This window comes from Betta splendens, chromosome 4 (genome assembly GCF_900634795.4).
Source record: "Betta splendens chromosome 4, fBetSpl5.4, whole genome shotgun sequence".
Classification (NCBI taxonomy): domain Eukaryota; kingdom Metazoa; phylum Chordata; class Actinopteri; order Anabantiformes; family Osphronemidae; genus Betta; species Betta splendens.
In genome coordinates, this window is record NC_040884.2 from 3,625,753 (window position 1) to 3,644,617 (window position 18,865).

General features: G+C 47.7%; 1 protein-coding gene across 1 annotated transcript in view; it reads right to left on the bottom strand.

Annotated features, from left to right (window-relative positions):
* LOC114853142 (contactin-associated protein-like 4) overlaps positions 1 to 14,868 on the bottom strand; it is a 48,095-nt gene extending 33,227 nt beyond the window's left edge. Inside the window, exons 1-2 of the mRNA XM_029146164.3 lie at positions 14,506 to 14,868; positions 6,756 to 6,866 (exon numbers count right to left, since the gene is read on the bottom strand). Of these exons, the coding sequence (XP_029001997.1) occupies positions 6,756 to 6,866; positions 14,506 to 14,590 (196 nt within the window). The 5' untranslated portion in view covers positions 14,591 to 14,868. The remainder of the gene's footprint in view (positions 1 to 6,755; positions 6,867 to 14,505) is intronic.
* Positions 14,869 to 18,865: the final 3,997 nt, after the last annotated feature.

Below are 18,865 nucleotides of genomic sequence, written 5' to 3' on the forward strand. Positions count from 1 at the left end.
ATCCTAGGCCTGTGTGGGAGAAATACACTAAATCCACCACTTTAGTCACATAGTCATTGTGTGATTGATCACCAAAACAACAGCTCTGTCATGCGTGTCGTGCTCCTCTGATCCCTTAAAATCTCTTGTTTGGGCCCCTTCGCTGTCTAACGAGGCCAGAGCTTGTCTTCTCTACCCACAAAGGTAAATTGAGGTTAAAGACGGGTCAGGAGCTTTGCACCGCGCTGCTGCTGCACATTCAAATTGGAGTCATTAACCAGTCAGGAGACCGTGACTCCTGGGGTCAACACCAGAACCAAGCAGCACTTTAGGAGGCGCCGTTTGTCTGAGGCCGAGGCGGCGAGCTGACACGTCCGTCTACGGAGCGAGTGCTGATAATGGTGCATTCAGGTCAACAAAACGTTTAATTCTCACCCATAAAGAGCCGGTCACCGACGTGTCACCGCCATTGAATCGAGGCCTGTTTGAAGTATTGTAAAGCTATAAGGTTTAGAGGCCATTCAATCGCCTGGACCTGAAGTGAAACCTTTCACCGGTGCCTTCGGTGCAGCGACAGTCGCCGTCATCCTGAGAGACACTAGAAACCTCTGCAGAGTTGGAGGAAGTTCACTTTGTAAAACCTTGACTTGCAGCACTGCTTTAAAATGTCTTAGATGCCAGTGTGGATTCCATAAGAGAGAACATTTTTCTTCAATATTAAACTAGAAAGGTTCTGTGCTGCTGTTTATCCAGCCATTGTACAGTTTGATGGGAGACAACGCGGCCGCGTCTATCGCCTGGAGAACGGGGAACTTTTTAACACCCTCTCCCACATCTGAGGGGAAAAAGGATTTATTTACAGTATTGGGCACGTCACAAATAAAATAGAGAGGTACAGACAGATCGTAAAAACAGACTGAATAAAACGTTTCCTGTTGTAGCTTATAGGACTGATGGTACAATGCCTTCTGGAGTGTGTTTTGTTTGCCAAGGATGCAAGACTGTGCAGCTGAAATCAATGCAAGTTGGATTAGTACATGGTTGTTCAACAGCAACAGAAGGAGAAACTTGGCAAATCACAGTATTGACTGCACATATTATTAAAGGGTATTTATCCAGAGGCCTTTGAAAACACCCACAGTTCATGCTAATGCTAATCCACTGCGCGCACACAAGCTGCACGCTCCTGTGGTTCCAGGAATGAGAGCAGTCGTACAGATATGGCGTGAGTGTGGCGTGAGTGTATTTGGGCTAGCGTGAGCGCATCAAAGCTCTCCTGGATGCCTTTTCCTGGCTCGGCGCTAGGACGCAGGCCAAGGACGCTTGGTGTCAGGGCTGGATTATGACTTTTTTATGGCGTCCGGGGACGGAGATGGAACAGAAACTCAGAGAAAACAAGTTTAGCTCCCATCACAGCCTGTGCCCATCAGACGCCACAAGTGTCCTTGATTTACAGCAGATGAGAGCATCCTCTCAGCTTGAATTAGTGGAACCAACTGGGAAAAGTCTAGGAGGCACTGGCACTGGTTTAATATGTGGGGCAGCGTCCTGTTGAAAATCCTACATAGATCCTCATGTCACTCAGCTCATTTTACATTTAGAGTCAGATGTGATCTTGAATATATGTCATACTGTGGCTCGGAATCACTCTAACACGACCTCGGGACCTCTCTGGGTGGTCAAACGTTTGCTTTCGTACATCCAGTATAAATGCCAGCACATACCATAATAATACAACTGGGTTCTGGACGTCAACACATCTGCAGAGTTTTTGCATCCGATAAACTAAAGGAACGCCAGATATATTCTTTGTTAGCCTTTATGGCTGTTTCCCAGTGGGGTTAAATATCAATTTCTCAGCTGAATGCATTCAAGTACTTGTGCGGCACTGCGAGGCTGTAAAAGCCTGTTTTTGTTTTTACGATTGTGTGATGCTGTTAATCACAAGCAGCCCAAACAAGACCACTCAGCTGGAGCCGGTTCTGCTCGCGCTTCCCCCGTCACCTCAACCTCAGCTGATAAATGTATGTTAAGTGCAGATTTAGACATGAAGAAATTAAAACCAGTGGCATTTTTTCACCATTTCACTCCTTTGCACCACACAGTCACTAACAGCGTTTACCTCTGCTGTATATTTTAGTCCAGACATGTCTTCATGGTGCTCTTTAGTCAATCACCATTTTTAAACTAGCTGGGAGCGACTGGAGGCTCACACACAAAGTCAGTGAAGGATTTAGAAACTGCTGTCCTCTGTTTCAGCCGCCTGCGCTGTAAATAACGTATAGGTAAACTACAGAGGAGCTATGAAGTTCTGTCATACCACACCCACAACACCATCACTCAGAAGCAAATGGAAAGACGTAAAAAAGAGGGCAGGGGCAGAAATGCATCTCATGAGATAGAGGAAAGAAAATGAGCTGCACAACAAAGACAGCGATGCAGAGGAAGGAACTGTACGCTGGACTGTGGTCAGCATTTATACATGCGCCTGTGTGGGCTCAGTGAATTTCAAAGGGCTTTAGGCAGATTTGAGTTGGAAGAGTTTTCGTTGCAGTGGAATTTATTTGGAGCTTAAGGCGTTTTCCTGACAACCTGGGAAATGAAATAAATGAGCAGCAGAGCACAAATGCAAATAAAAAGCCGTGGTATTATTTGCAAAGAGAGGAAAAACTAATCAAAATAAGAACCACGTCTTAATGAGCATTTTTAACAAGGCAGGTCACCTGAGCATACGGCTAATTTCCAATATATGGGCCTTCGGAAAAGTTGCATATATCAATGAAACTTTACGCCGAGGCAAAGTGCAGCAGAGTAAAATTAGGACTGGTCCCCGGAGATGTTGGCTTTGGAGAATTTCAACAAAATGTGGTAATGTAGGCAAGAGGAAGATGAAGCAGCCAGAGAGCCGGCGAGTGAGGCTCGGGCTCAGAGGCAGGGAATTGAAACGGGAGATTTGCATTGTGCCTTGAGTGTTTATTTCTGAGACTTGTGTGTAACAAAGCGATTGGAGGAAGCGCTACACGAAAGTCATGACACTTTACAACACAGTGGGGAAAAGAGCTCCCGTATCTATAAAGAAGGGTAGAAATCGTTTACTTAGAAACAACCTGGAGGTGAAAGGGGACAGGAAGCAGGATGCTGAGATCACACCTGCATCTTTCAGTACCACGTACAAACAAAGTTCCTGCAGAATAAGAACAACAATGAAAAGCAAAGGCTCGTATTTTAGAGCTGCAACATGTAACGTAACAAATTCTGCATTGTTTTAAAGGCACAGTGACTCATGAAGGCGAGAGTGTCTGTGATTTATCCCTTAATAAATACTGTGAGAATGATGTGGGACAGAGGCTGTGGTGTTGCTGGTGTCTGCAGATTGCTGGTGCTTCTCGCAAACAAATGCCTACGTACGAGTATTAGCAAGCGGAGCGTAAAAAGAAATCTCCCCACGGGCTGAGACCGATGAGCAGCTCCGGCCTTTATCAGCCAAGTCAATGAGAGGTCCAGGATCGGGCAACAGTTTCCTAGCATTCCTAACGATGGCGGTGGATAAACGGTGTTTTAGTGGAGAAGCTGTGGCGAGCAGCTCTGAACGGGCACCTGCCGAGGCAGCGGGGGCACCTGAACGCCACACAAGGATCAATACCTGATTCCACGGTTCCCTTCACACAGTTAATTTCAACCTACAGCCTTCCATTAATGCTTAAATCCCCTTTTCAAATCTAAATTAGCACTTCCAGCAAATGATTCCTGTGAGCAGATCAAGTGTTCCAGGCCTATTTCAGCATAATTACATTGGTCCTAATGTGCAATTATCAGCATGGCCCGCTGAAAAACAGGGACCGTTTAGATGTTAAATACTAGCCATTAACATTTGCCTATAAATGTTAAATGCTGCCATTAACATTTGGCAATAAGATGGAATGAAGTTATCTCAATGTTTTCTTGGCAGCCTAAATGGGGCGGCCTTGAAGTTACAATTAGGAAAGACACATACGACAAGAAATACTGGATGTGGAGGAGTAGAAGGTTATGAGGAGGGATGCAGGAGATAACGTGAGCAGCTGACTGGCTAGATCTTACTCACACATACAGTATCTGGGTTTAACAACCAGGATGAGCCGACTCCTCTCAGCGAGGAACGCGCTGCACCTCAGCTCGGGCAAACGCGCGTTTGTAACAGAGTCGGTGGCGCCGTGGATCATCAGCTGTGAACTCCTGCTTCCAGGTTTCCAGGTGCTTTGACGACTGTCAGACTGTGTGTTTTGACCCAGCTGAGGGGGGGGGGGGGGGGGGGGGATCAGGTACGAGATGCTGTGACTGTATTAACTGTATTAGTGTGAGCTCACACACGGGGCTCCTTTGTGTGTGGAGACCAGGTTTCTGCTGTTTTTTTAGCATGTTTGACCTCATTGCCTCGTGTGTATCGGGACTGACACAATGAGCAGGAGACGTGACCTCAGGCCTCTCAGTTAATGTTTGTGAAATCCTTTTTAAAGAACACTGAGGATGCTGTTCTGAAAGAACAGACGCATTCAGATTGTTGCTGAGTACTATTTTAAATCGACACATTAACTTCATAGACTCATTAATTCTCTGCCCCTGGGACGGGTTAAAGTTCAGTGCAATAGATTTGTTTATACTCAACTGTTGTAGCTCAGTAGCAGCAGCCGTGTCATTCTCACTGCAGGCTAATAAATTCACTATGTCTTAAACCTGAGTCATTCTCGCTCAGGTTCAGACCTCCTCCTACATCCTGACAGTCTCCGCACCAAAAAGGTGAACGAAGATGCGACCATTCCCCACGTAATTAACCTGCAGGGCTGCTGCGTCCACCAGTCACAGCAGGGAACCAAGGCTCAACACTGGAGCTAGCGCTCAGAAGAGGGGAGTTCACTGGTGAACACGTGGGGAGCGTCCTCTCGGCGGCAGCCCTCATACGGGCCCATCAGCCAAGCTGGTACCAACTGCTGGTGGCGGCGGCCAAGGCAGCATGTGTGACTGTTGCATCGTTGACATCCCAGCCGGTCGCCTGGCCGCCGATCAGGCTTTAGGAGGTCTGTTATGCATAATTCGCGATCATCAGGACACTTCAGTGAGCTCCGTTCAGTTTTGTTTCCCTCTTCCTGTTGATCTTTGATGAGGAGTCGAGGATCATTTCTGGGGACTAGGAGTGCACTTACAGAACTTGACACCATATGCTTATGTGAGTCCATCAGCTGTGCCTACAGACCCGAGAAACCAGGACAATTTCTTTCCGATTTTCTTCCCAGTCAAAGTTACTTGGGAAACAACACCGCGCTGCAATATCAGCAATTTGCCTTGACATTAGTCAACTTATTCCTACTGCAAGAGTCAAACAAATCAAGCAGACGATGATCCGCTCCCACGAGCAGCCGACGAGCTCTGTAAATGGAGAATCTCGCAGGGAGCGCTCCATCCCAAAACCTCCAAAACATGCTGTGATAGCCTTTCACAAAGTCCTGCATCAGCATCCAGCAGAGCTCCCGCTTGAATTTTTATTGTGGTTGATGAATCACACCTCGGATTTATACTCCAGCTGAGAGGAAGTGGGTCTATGGGAAATGTTTGATGTACTAGTATAATAGAATTCCACAGAGTTTCTATAATGTCGGTAGCTGGCACCGATGGCTTTTATGTCTCTTTTCAGTATCCACTACAGTACATCCACCTACCTGCCTGCATATATTTTTTGTCCTTCTATCTCCTCGATCGTTCCCGAGCGACCACACTGTGAAAGCAGCTAAAGTTTGCCTTTGATGCGTCGTGCTCAGTGTCCTGTAGACGGGAAAACAGTCTCCCCTGCACGAAAAGGAGAATGCGTCACTGCCCATGGAAGCAAATGTCTCAGGAAACGGGGGAGACGCCGCGGACTCGAGGGACATCGGTCGCTCTGTGGTTCAATTCTCAGCCGACACCCAACGTTTCACTGGCCTGAAGCCGCTTTCTGACAGTTGGTGTCAACATCTGTCTAAGTGCATCAAGTTTGAAGCAGCAAAAGGCAAAACTTTTTATAGACATCTTACAGGCCAAACTCCTCAGCATCCATGTTTTCAAAGAACTGTGGAAAGTGGAAAAGGTCATTGCTCAAAGGGAAAAGGGCAGAGTGGAGTCTTGCATTTAGCCATTTTTCAGGAATTGTTCCAGGAAACAAGTTCTCGGTCCAGTTTTTAGGCACATCTCAGATTATCCTCTTATATTTGAACCGCATGCAATGAACATGAGACACGTGTGAAACAGAAGTCATCTCCAAATCTCTCTCTTAACTGAGAAGCTCAGCGGTTGTTGACAAGCTGTCTGACTTTCCACTTTGAGAGTGAACATGAGTCCAAAAAAGCGAAGCAGAATTTGCTTTAGACAAAACATAGATTCAGATTTGATGAATCTAAAACTACAGAATGACAAGGGTCCGTCTGCTGATTTCAAATATGCTGCTAGACTCGTCAACCACGACTCGGTGTCACTGCCGTCTCCACCTTCTTTACATAATAAGAAGACATTATGTCCAAGGGTGTTACTGCTCATGTTTGATTAAAGCCTGCAATGAAATGTGGGCAATAAAGTCCCTTAAACTCCCTGTGTGCAAAGTTCTGTGTCAAATAAATGAAGCTTAGTCATGCACCACAGTCACCGCATGGCCCATAACTCCAATCAGTTAATATTTATGACTGTGCCCCAGGCATAAATCTGTCTTGAAATGTGCTGTTACTGCAGGAGGACAATATTTAAGGTGGACAAAAGCAGTGATGAATTCTCACCTTCTCTCCTGTTGACCTTGGCAAAGACCGGCCCATGGCTGCTGGAGAGCTGGGAGGAACTCCGGAAGGATGATGGCGGCAAACTGGACACCAGTGGGCTGTCGCACGCCTCTGTTGAGCAATCACAGCAGAGAACAGGTGGAGAAACGGGGTTAGTGTCGTACTGTATCTCCCTGAAGTGACGGTGAAAAGCGGAGGGAGGATGTTTTCTTCTGAGACGTAGAACAGGTCACACGGAGCATGTGCAGGAATTAAACAATGAGGTCCTTGAAAAAATAAAGCAAATATTTGTGTGTTGGTAATAACTGTGACTAAATTAGTCCTGGAAGCAGTTTTACTTCGTTGCCTGATTATCAGCCAGTCATAAAGCTTTTAATGGATGTTTGTTAAAACATCCATTAAAAGTCCACTCTGACACGTCCGCTCCCATCGCCCCGCGCTGACGGCCAGACTTGGGCTGGGATTACTTTGTCAACATTATTGTACTTCATTTCAAACACAGAGCGATTTTCATTACCTGAGACTGTAAACCACAGGCTCTTGACAGCTTTGAATAGCCTGTCATCCCCACCTACGTCTAGACAAGTCTAAGCCCATCTTTTCTCTGCAGGCACTTCAGGGCGTCTGAGCGTTTCCATTCAAACTCATTTGCCGCATCTTCAGACAGTCTCTTTCCTTTTGACATGTATATATTAGCATTTTTATACCCAGCTAGAGACAAGGGGAAGCTTCGGAAACAGGTTAAAGGGTGGCGTTGCTCTAAGTGCTGCTTTTTTAAGTTTCCTCTATTGTGACAGCTCTGCTACAGTTCTTAAACTACTGTAGATCTGGACAATTTGCTTTAGACAAGTTCTACACACTGTGACAAGGCCAGAAGTTCATGTTTTTAGTTGATACGAACTAAAAGAAAATTCAAAGTAAGTGTATCTGCAGCTCTGACAGAAGCTTTCACCTGCATTTTGTTGGGTCCTGACCTCATACACAGGCGACACTGGATATTAGTGAGCGCCTGCTGAGAAATGCATCTGAATTAGTGTAATCAGATGAAACGAGCGGCACAAAGCTTCAGCTCACGATGTGCTGAGAGATCACGACCTTGGTAAGAAAAGCTGGATAGAAGAAGTAGGACGACGATTTTCCTCTGAGCAGATGTGACATTTAAAAGGTGACTGTGAGAAAAAAATGGAGCGTGAGAAAAGGCACATGGAGGTAAAAGCTGACCAGGGCTTTGTCAGGCATGGGGAAAACTCAGCTAAATGTTAGAGGAGACTGACAGTAAAAGGAAAGCACACATCAACACAATAGCTGATACGTCTGAACTGCTTTTAAGTGGCTCGTATAGCAGCGGAGGGTTGGACTCTACAGCAAAGTCTGGGCTGGAACTCAGACTTCAGCTCATCAAAAATGGGCAGAGCAGAGTGAGAAGGGGTCAAAGGTCATGAAAATAGAGACGACAAACAACTGAGCAGCGCACATCCACAGTTTCCTCCACTTGACCTCCTGAAATAATTGTGTCGCCACAGAGACAACAAGTGCTCAGAGCTGCTGGATATTTGCTGTACGAGTGCCATCCATCATCTCAACGAACGGAAGGTAAACGAGCCGCACCGCTTAATTGGCCACAGAGTCAACTCGTTGATCGGTCTCTCTGAGTAAACAAGGCATAACAATGCCCAAAAGTGGTTCCTACTGTACAACCACTCTTGGAAAAAACCTGAGAACCAAATTTTCACCTTTCAGAGGAAACTAAATGAATCATTTGCCCAAATGAATAAATTGGATGTTGGCAAATCTTAAACACTATTTAGGGTCATGACCCCAGAAACGTGGAGAGGTGCTATGAATTAACCCGTTTTAGCAGTGAACAAATCAAATATCTGCTGTGTGATGCATCACTGGAGGATTGACAGTGATTCTGTGACAGCAGGTGCAGAGTCGTGAACAGCCTGACTAACATTTGCTGTTTTGCAGGTAGCGCCGCTCCTGGGACCGTCTCACCGGGCAGCGATGGGCTCCCGTCAGGGTGTCAGGAGTTCTTATCGTTATCCTGTTAAAGCAGCACAACAGCCCAGTGACAACGAGTACGTTTAAAAGTGCCAATGCTCAAAATGTGTGCGTTCAATATAAAAGCTGAGTGACAGATGGAGAGCACGACCTCGCTGCTACTGAATAAACACGGCAGCAGCAGTGTTACCTGAGCTGCGTCTGAGAGCGAGAGCCTCAAATCTTTTTACACTGAGTAAATTCGCTTCTCGGATTAAGCTTTCTTCTCCCTCCAAGAGTCGCGCCGTCAAAGTATTTCGTAATTGTCACTGTTCCGGTTTTGGCGGCGCCGTTTGCCCGTTGGAGCAGTTTGGCAGAGAGCGACGTGAATCCTGCGCCTGCTTTGGCTGCAGATCGAAGGCTGCGACTTCACTGAGACGCTGTCTGCTGGCTTCGCACCGTTCTACTGACTCCGCCCACTCAGAAGGTGACGCCGCTCCGCCATTCGTATGCGGCTCGATGGGGGGTCCAACTAATCAGCACAATTGAAAGATCAGAAGAAAACTGCACAGTAACTGGGTATAATTAAAGCATTTATCCAGCGCTGCGGTGAATCCTCCAAACACTAGCAAACACCAAGCGAACACATTAGTAAAGACGGGAACCAATCTTCAAATCGTCTCTTATAAACGACGTCTTCTGCAGATTTGTGAACCTTTCTGCAGGTTACATCATCTCCCTAATGGAGCGAGGACGAGACGGGGAGCCTATTATTAATGGCTCTTCTGTGCATTGCAGAATCGCAGCAGACACGCTTTACAGACGCTCTCAACAAGGACATTAAGCCACTCTAGAAATCAGCAGGCTCTCCTTCTTTCTTGCCTCTAGCACACTCTAGGGTTGACTTTCCCTGTGGGGAAGATAATCAGGCAAAGCTCTGCGCGCTCCTCTTTACCCACAGACCGAGCTTGTACATGGCTCCATAATGGCCATAATTGATTGGACCACTTCTTCTTTTGCCATCACCGCACACTCATCGTAATCCCTACAGCAGCTCCAGGATCCACTCCCTTCAATCTAAAAGCCTTTTATGTTGCATTTGATGTTGTTTTTCGGCGAAGAGTTTCCTAAATTGAGTAAAACTCCTGATGTAATTAAGGCGCTTTAACATTTCAAGTGAACACCTTCAGGTAAAAATGTCTCCATGTGCTGCTTCATCCTTGAACACGTAAAAGCCCTCGTGGCAACGGAGGAGCTTCTTTCAGCAGCTGAAGAAAAACATTCAACAAGAAACTGGCAAAATGAATCCCGACTTATTTCGATTCTTCACACACAGGAGAACATTTACATACAAAACGTGGCTGTAGCTTGTTTTCACTGGGAGGGACGGCCTCGTCTCAGTGCTGCTACACAGACACGCGCCTATAGAAGGTGTCAGACGCATCGTGGTGGTGCTGTGATACAGTCCCAAACAGTGCAGACCCGGCTCTGGCTCGGTGAAGGAGGGAGTAACTGCACATTAAAACCAGCCTGCTGCTGTGGACGTGCGATGCGGGAGCAGAGGGACAGCACTCGTGTTGCCGTGCGAAGGTGAGATGAGGGGAGTCTGGTGCATGAATCCGACACCGACGCACACAAAGGAAAAGCCAGTGATGGGTGAAATGAGAGAAGGAGCTGGGAGTGTCAGTGCACGGCTTAAAGATGGAGGGCGACCGCGACGAATGGCCACGGCGGGAAGCACTGAACACTGAGGCACCGCCTGCTCCCTCCAGCTCCCCTGTTCTCTGTCTGCGGCGCTGCACTAATAGAATCACAGCCTGCTTTAACTTCTCCATCTGCTCCACTCTTCATATTTAACTCTGGGTCAGCTTTCTTATCTCATGCTGAGGGAAATGAGAATTCGGTCTTCAATTAAACAAAGTCCAACGACTCTGGAGACTTTGAAATGAAAAGGGGAAATATCTGATGCTACTCATTGAAACTGTAAAAACAAAAGTCAGACTGGTTCCGTGGTGTGAGGATTTGCTGGTGCAGGAAATGTTTCAGATTTTGTTTATTCCCAACCACCGTGAGGCTCCGTTTCTTGGTATATTGAGCAGCCGGTGTGATTCGCACCAATTACTGCTGCGGTGGGAGGAAAAGCAGCGTTAGACGTGTTCTCTGTAAGAATTTGAAATGTTTGATCTAAATGTCCACATGGACTGAAGAACACACTGGAAAGGTTTGGGGGGTCAAAGGTCAAAAGGTCAGGGTCACTGTGAGCATCTTTGAACGCTTTGAAAGAAAGTTCTCAAATCACAGGCGTGAATCGATTAGCTGCTGGTCCAAGGTCAGATTCATAGAGATCTTCTGTTCGTCTGTGAGTGAACTTCCTTCTTGTGAATTTGGTCTCACAAACTCAAAGACGCAGAGCTGAGATACAGGTGGTTGTTTCTGTGACCTGATCACAATCCTGATCGAACGAATGATACAATGAATTTCTTTAGAGCTGAAAGAAGCGTCTGCTCGATCTAAACCGTGAATGAATGTGTTTTTTACGGTGAGAGGCCGAAGTCACCGTGGTCCATAGAGACATGTAGAAGCAGGATGTCCTCACAGTTGGGCCTGACATAAAAGGCTCTGGGTGATGTCACACCTCAGGTGACGTCACACCTCAGGTGACGTCACACCTCAGGTGATGTCACACCTCAGGTGATGTCACAACTCCGGTGATGTCACGCCTCAGGTGATGTCACGCCTCAGGTGACTTCACTCCTCAGGTGATGTCACACCTCAGGTGACTTCACTCCTCAGGTGATGTCACGCCTCAGGTGATGTCACGCCTCAGGTGACGTCACACCTCAGGTGATGTCACAGCTCCGGTGATGTCACTCCTCAGGTGATGTCACGCCTCAGGTGATGTCACGCCTCAGGTGACTTCACTCCTCAGGTGATGTCACGCCTCAGGTGATGTCACGCCTCAGGTGACTTCACTCCTCAGGTGATGTCACGCCTCAGGTGATGTCACGCCTCAGGTGACGTCACACCTCAGGTGATGTCACAGCTCCGGTGATGTCACTCCTCAGGTGATGTCACACCTCAGGTGATGTCACGCCTCAGGTGATGTCACGCCTCAGGTGACTTCACTCCTCAGGTGATGTCACGCCTCAGGTGATGTCACTCCTCAGGTGATGTCACGCCTCAGGTGATGTCACGCCTCAGGTGATGTCACACCTCAGGTGATGTCACACCTCAGGTGATGTCACGCCTCAGGTGATGTCACGCCTCAGGTGACTTCACTCCTCAGGTGATGTCACGCCTCAGGTGATGTCACAGCTCATCCATGCGCTGATCACTGATGCCGGCCGTCTCTGCACCGTGACCTCAACACAAAGCGGCCAATCGTGGACGCACAACAAGTCGCCCGCTGTGACCACAGGCCCGTTTGACGGATGGCTCCGCTTTCTGGGCGGCCGGCTTCCACCGGGGAGCAGCCGTGGGCAAACACAGCCCACAGGTCACAGAGGCAGACGGATGGACTGCAGCGCTGTCACTTTTATCGCTTAACTACTTGTGCCTGGATTCATAAATCCAGATTCTGACTGGCGGCTCGACGCCGGCAGCAGCGGCCGGTGGCGCCTTCACGTCAGCCTTGACTTGGCCAGAACCTGTTCATGACTCCATCTGTTCAAAGCACATCCTGAATGAGACTAAAAAAGAAAACAGCCCATTTATGCTGCATTCGCTCCTTTCTGTTGTCTCACGAAGCATAAAGGACAGGAAAGTTTGTGGAGAAAATTCATCACACATTTATTCCAAGCTGATTTTATTCAGGTTTACGTTCTCTCAGTGAAAACCAGCAGCTCATTGAAAAATAATAAATCTTGATGAGACAGGACTGTTGATATGAAGCAGGCAGCTGGACTTAAATTCAAATCAGATCCTCCCCAGCATTTCTTAAACTTGATTGTATGGTGAGAAAACAGGAGCCCCTTAAAAATGTCTTCCTCCATCACAGCAGCTTAAATAATCAAATACATCCACCAAACCCAAAGCCAGGCAGCGGAGAAATGAAATGAGAAAAAAAGCAGAATAAGTGCAACGAGCTGGAGGTGAAGTGGCTCCGATGCTTAGAGTCAAATGAACAGGGAGGCAGCGCTCGTGAGAAGAGGAGCGCACTCTTCATCACGTCCTCTGTCGCTGAAAGGGAGGAGGACGATGTCGGTGCAATGACAGACCCCCAGAGGTGGTTTGTTTGAGGACGAGCTGCGTCTCGGCCTCGACGGGAGCAGGAGGACGTCGCTGCAGCCGCTGCCTAAAGACGCAACCCTGAACGCGAGGCTCCGACGCTCAGATCCCACACGCATGTAAACGGAGCAGCTCCAGCAGCAGCACCGCCAGGTGTGACACGGGCGAGAAACACAGCGACCGCCTCCGTGGCGGTGGTTTGTTCTTTCGTGTGTTGTAGTTACTAGAACAGGATCCCTGTGACCTGTGAGCTCAGCCCTGGCATCAACGGAAACCATAGCAACCGTCATTACAGGAATCTGAGGCGACTCCATCAGCAGAGAACAGACCAATCAATGGCAGCGATCATTAGCTTCAGACTTTAACACGCGCTTCAGGTCAACGATGACACTGAGCAAAAAGGAAGTCACAAAGTAAATGTACGCGGGCGGTTGAAAAAGTTTCATAAACTGCTGAATTCCATCCGAAGGCAAAGCTACTTGGATTGAGATTCTGACAGCTTCAGCACAAATCAAAGAGCGATGCTGTATGATGACTATGACAATGACGGACGCCTCTCATGATGAATGAAACCACAGTAGTTTACTGCACCTGTCATTGTGTAGAGGGCAACAAAGCGGCCGTGGATCCCTCTGATTCACAGCAGAACCAGACGTGGAGCAGGTGGAGATACGCTACAAATGCAGCGCTCCTTGGTCAAATGAAAACGTCTCCGCAAACAGAAACGACTACATATGTATGCACATCATCATCATCATCATCATCATCATCATCATCATCGTCACCATCATCATTCATTTGTTAATTACTTCAACATGTGTGGGTCTGAATCTGAGCCTTCGGCTGCTGTCTGATCATCTTCCTGCAGAGGCTGCTTTTTGCAGCTTCTGACTTGTTGCAGAGTAGAGAATCTCCTTCACGCACACTTATCATCACAGCGACCTTAGGTTTGAATATTTCCCTCCTAAACTCCCGGGAGCCCGCGTTTTGGGATCTTCTCTGAACGGTTTTCAGAGTTTAAGAATTGGAGCTCAGTGCTCACACGCCGCCGTCTCTCAGGAGAAAACGTCAAATGGTGGAAAAGCCGAAATCAGAGCGTAACTGGGGGTTTCGGCATCTTTAAACCTGACAGCCGTGAATCCTGGGGCGCGCGCTTCCCTTCAGCGACTCTCACGCTGCTTCGCGCGCAGGTCGGATTCGACGCATCCAGCTGTTTAACGCACTGCGTTTGCAGAATGAACTGTAACAGCTGCTGTACTTCTTTACTAAAGTCGAGTTACGGGAACGGAGGCTGCAGTTTAGAAAAAAAGTCAGGGCTCTGACACATAGAAAACACTGCGGAATTGACTGTTTGCCTGGACTAACGCCAACTGAGTTTTTATCCACCGATGGAAAATGTCAGTTAAACTAAATATCACGGTGATCACATCACGTCTATTGAAAGTCTCGCCATCAACTAACCCACGGTCACGGCCACAGTCAGTCCACGCTGACCACGGGGCTCCACGCTCCGCGCCAGCACGCGCACGGCGCCGCTCACCTTCTCCACCTGTCCCACGGCAGCCGAGGAGCAGCGAGCCGAGCAGCGCAGTAATCCCCGCGAGTCCGTGGCTCCCCAGAGGCATGTTGAGGCGACGGGATGCCGCAGAGAGCGATCCCGCCTGTGAGGCAGCGGCTGGCGCGTCCGTCCTCCCCCTCCTTCGCTCCGCGGCTCTCCTCCGGCTCCGGCTCCGGCTCCGGTGCGCCTGCAGTTCCCGTGCTGCCACAGAGCGGACGGACCGGACGGGATCCAGCGGCGTGGAGGAGGATGCTGCCACTCCGACCGCCCTCGGTGAAGTGGAGGAGCGGAGAGAGGGAGTGAAGGGGAGGGTGTGTGCGGGGTCCGATTCCGGCGCAGCGCGTCCCTACCGCTGGTCCTGGGGAGCCTCAGAGTTGGTGGGGGGTGGGGGGGGCGCAGTGAAAGCGCTGATGTTTAACTCAAATGCAGCTGGACTTGTTCTGGACCCTCTCCTCACTTCATAAGGCGTTTATCCACTTCCGTCCATCTGCGTCTGCTTGTGGCCGTTTTGCTTATAATGAAAAGCATCGTCCTCACTGCACTGAATATATTTAACTGCATCAGTGCATCATTCTCCATAGCAAACTGTGAGAGAACACACACACGCACACACACACACACACACACACACAAACTGTAGCAGGATACTCACATTTAAAAAAATCCTATTCATGTATGAACCAGCTTGAACTTAACTGAACACGTACTCATCTTAATTGGAGGTCGGCCGTGGTACTCGTCTGTATCTCCCCCACTGAAAGGCCATTTTAATTGCCCCTTCCCTCAATAAAATTATTAAGGGAAGCTGTTCCTAGAAATGCTGCTGTAAAATGATTTTCAAAGAGTTAAGGGAGACGCTTTATTGAATGGGTGAGGGTGGATTTGACCCAGAGACCTCACAGCTGCAGGGCACCTCTGCCCAGAGTCTGAGCATTTAGTGAGACTTTAATGAATATTCTAGTCTGATCTACCTCATCGGTTTTCTCAACAGCTATTATTTTCAATGAGTGAGCACCTGATTTCAAAGTAAGACGCGCATCAATCTACTTTTATCTGAAAGGTGAGAACAGAACCTCAACAAATGTAAAGATAACGGCGGTGTGTAAAAAATGAACAGACATCAGTGACTGACAAGTGTTTGGCTTTTTCAGCGCTACACAAAAGCTGCAGTGTGCACACAGGAAGTTGTTAGGACAGCGATGAGAGATCCATCTCAGTCTCACGTCACTCAAAACCAATGAGACAAAATGTAGGAAAAGTCGAGAGATTTACACAGACTGTGCATTTGCATAATCATACAGGTGCAAAGGGGCTTATTTTAGCATAAATCCCTGTTTCCCTGCTCCACTGTACTGTAGCGAACGCTAACAAGACCTCAGCGTTGAGCCAGAATGAGCTGCTTGACACTCGCCTCACTTCCTCACTTCCTCGCTGCCAACGTCGATGAAGCCGCTGCATGATCACCCTCACCAAAGCGGAGCAGAGAACGATAAGTGGCAGCGGAGACGAGAGGAGGCACACGTTCATATGCAGCGACGAGCGGCAGGTGATGTCGAGCCACGGGGGAGCGACACACACACACACACACACACACACACACACACACACACACACACACACACACACACACACACACACACACCAGCTCGCAGCACACAGGGACGCGGTGAAGTGTGTAATGGCAATATCGGATGCTTCTAGACAGAAAAACAACATCCGGTGTAAAAGCTGGCAAATAGCCACTAAATATTAAAGCTTCTCACATCTACAGGCACCGTGTGCATTGAATAACTGCAGCATGTTTATATTATACACTAACATCATCCCGCACACTTCATTATGGATGAATTATGTCTACGTGAGGAGCAGAGAACAGGCTGAGAGGTCTGACAGACAAACCCATATCACGTAAAGGTGAGAGACTAGTGAGCCTTCATTCTCTCATGGAGACGTGAGGTAAAAAAGCAAACAGAATCAAAGATCAAAGGTTTTTCTCATGACGTGGTGGAAGCATTTGTGACACTTCCTGTCTTGGGTCATTTTGTCACATAGCATAATGTTGCTCCACTGATTGAAATGAAAACTGCACTGATGTTGCTGTTTGTTCTCATTGTACTCATAAAGTCATCAACTTATCTCAGTTTGTTCTCAGAGACGTCATTTAGCTGCTACGATGAAAGTCCTCCTATTCTACAAACATATTTTTTACTGTTGCTCCGTGAGCTTTGTTCTAATAGATGTCATTTAAAGTGTTTGTATTGTAACAGGAGCTTAATGTGAAGCTGAGACAGATGAACCGCCCCTTCATCATTTCTGTAGCAGTATTCTGTATGAATTTGACCTCTGACCCCTGACCGGCCTCACGCCACCCGTCTTGTGCTGCTGATTCTTGATGCTTTTCGATCCTCTCCGTGCCTCGTGCTTTTACACTGGGGCATCAGTTCAGTGTCATGTTACTGAACCCCATGTCGTGGAACCTCCAGCCCAGTTCTCCACCTCACTCGCCTCTGAGGCCACGCCAGCTTTTCCTCCTCTCTCCACCAGATCTTCATCCAGGCCACTTCTCGTCTTCCTCGTCTTTACCACCTGACTGTAAAATAAACGTCTTCCCATCAGCTTGTTGTTGAGCTCAGGGACACGAACCCCAAATCCTGATACTTTAGCATCAATTAATGCTGCATTAACTCCCTGTTTAAAACCATTTAAAGCTGCACAATAATCAAATACAAACCTGCCAAGCCACCAATTACTGCATAAAATGCAGATGCTTGAGCTGGTGATTATCCACTACATTGACCAGCTAGCTGCTCAGCGTGTCTGCTCGGTGCTGAGGGCTAATGTATTTGGGCTTTTATTCCTTCACCTAAAATTAACGCTAATGAGAGACGACAGTGAAGCAGGTAAACGGTGAGAGGAGAAACGCAGCGACATCATCATATGCTCCGACGTCGACCTGCTGCTGAGTCACGACACGCAGGTCCGTGTGGATTCAGTCACTGTTCAGGCGTTCAGCGTGTTGCAGCTCTCTGCTGCTGGTCCTGTTTAGCGTAGAGTCTCAGCAGAGCCTGAAATAATTGCCTCATTTAGACATTTGCATCACTTTCATATTAAAATCGTTGTGCACATTAAAATGTAAACAGTGCGTGCACGGCCTCGTGCTCATCCTCCAACGGCTGCGTCTGCATCAGTCTTGAACGTTGTTCCAGCCTCAGTAAGCGTCAGGTTGAAGACTGAAGTCCAGCGCTGCCTCCAGACAGACGCCTCCTAATTTGTACTTTCAGTGTCATATTCATATAAGACATGTCACCCGCCCGCTCTACGTTGTGACACTCAGGAGAGATAAAATATAGCGCCTCATTTTTCCATATGTTGAGGTGAGGATTCCTTCAGGAAGTAAAGGTGTGCTGAGGAGCTGAGTCCAAATCTAAGAGCAAGAGTCGCTAAAGTATGAGAGAAGAGTGAGAAAGGAAGTCGATGAGCCCCTAAAGGACAGAGAGCGAGCAGGTTGTCCTTAATTAAGAAAAGGCTCGGACGCAGCATTAAGACTGAAACTGCATCGCTTGCATCAAACTAAAGGAAGGCTGCAAAAAACACAATAACAAGATGAGGTCATCAGTGAGGGCCTGGAAATGTGTATGTAGAAGCTACAATGATCATGTATGATCCAGATCCAAGCTCGTGTCAACAGGCAGAGACGCCGTCATCACTAGACCGGATCCTCAGAAGGTCGTGATCCACTGTCTTCTGTCAAACACTCACTTTGGTCACTTTTCCACCACTGCAGAATAATTACATGAGTTTAGAATAAATGTGGGGGAGATAATTGCTTTTCTCAGCGGTTCACACACATCAACATAGCAGGACGAGCGGAAGCTTTGTCGCCATCAGGCCTATTTACACATCACGTGCTTATTGAATTATGGGACATGCTGCGATATGAACTGAATGAGAGCAGAACATTCGTGGGTGAAGGTTTTAACACGGAACGTTTAACTCACGATTTCTTCATCCAAATATAACAGAATGAATAGTGAGAGAATCCTAAGGTTGTTTTATTTTTATTTCTCCTTCGTGGTCGAGTTCAGCTGATGAGATGATTAAACGTTTGCTATTATCATAATTGGACTTGTTCAGGGGTAAATGGGAAAAGCATCGACATGTTTCAGCTCGTGACTCTTTCTGTTGCAGCCGATTCGGAGCCACTTTGCAAGCGAGTGTACGAAGCCCCGTTCATTCCACACGCTTGTGTTTTGCAAATCGATCAGAGCCGTCCGAGCGATCGATGCGGCCTTTTTCCCAACTTTTCATTCACAGCGTCTGCTCATGGATTCTGGGAGCATTC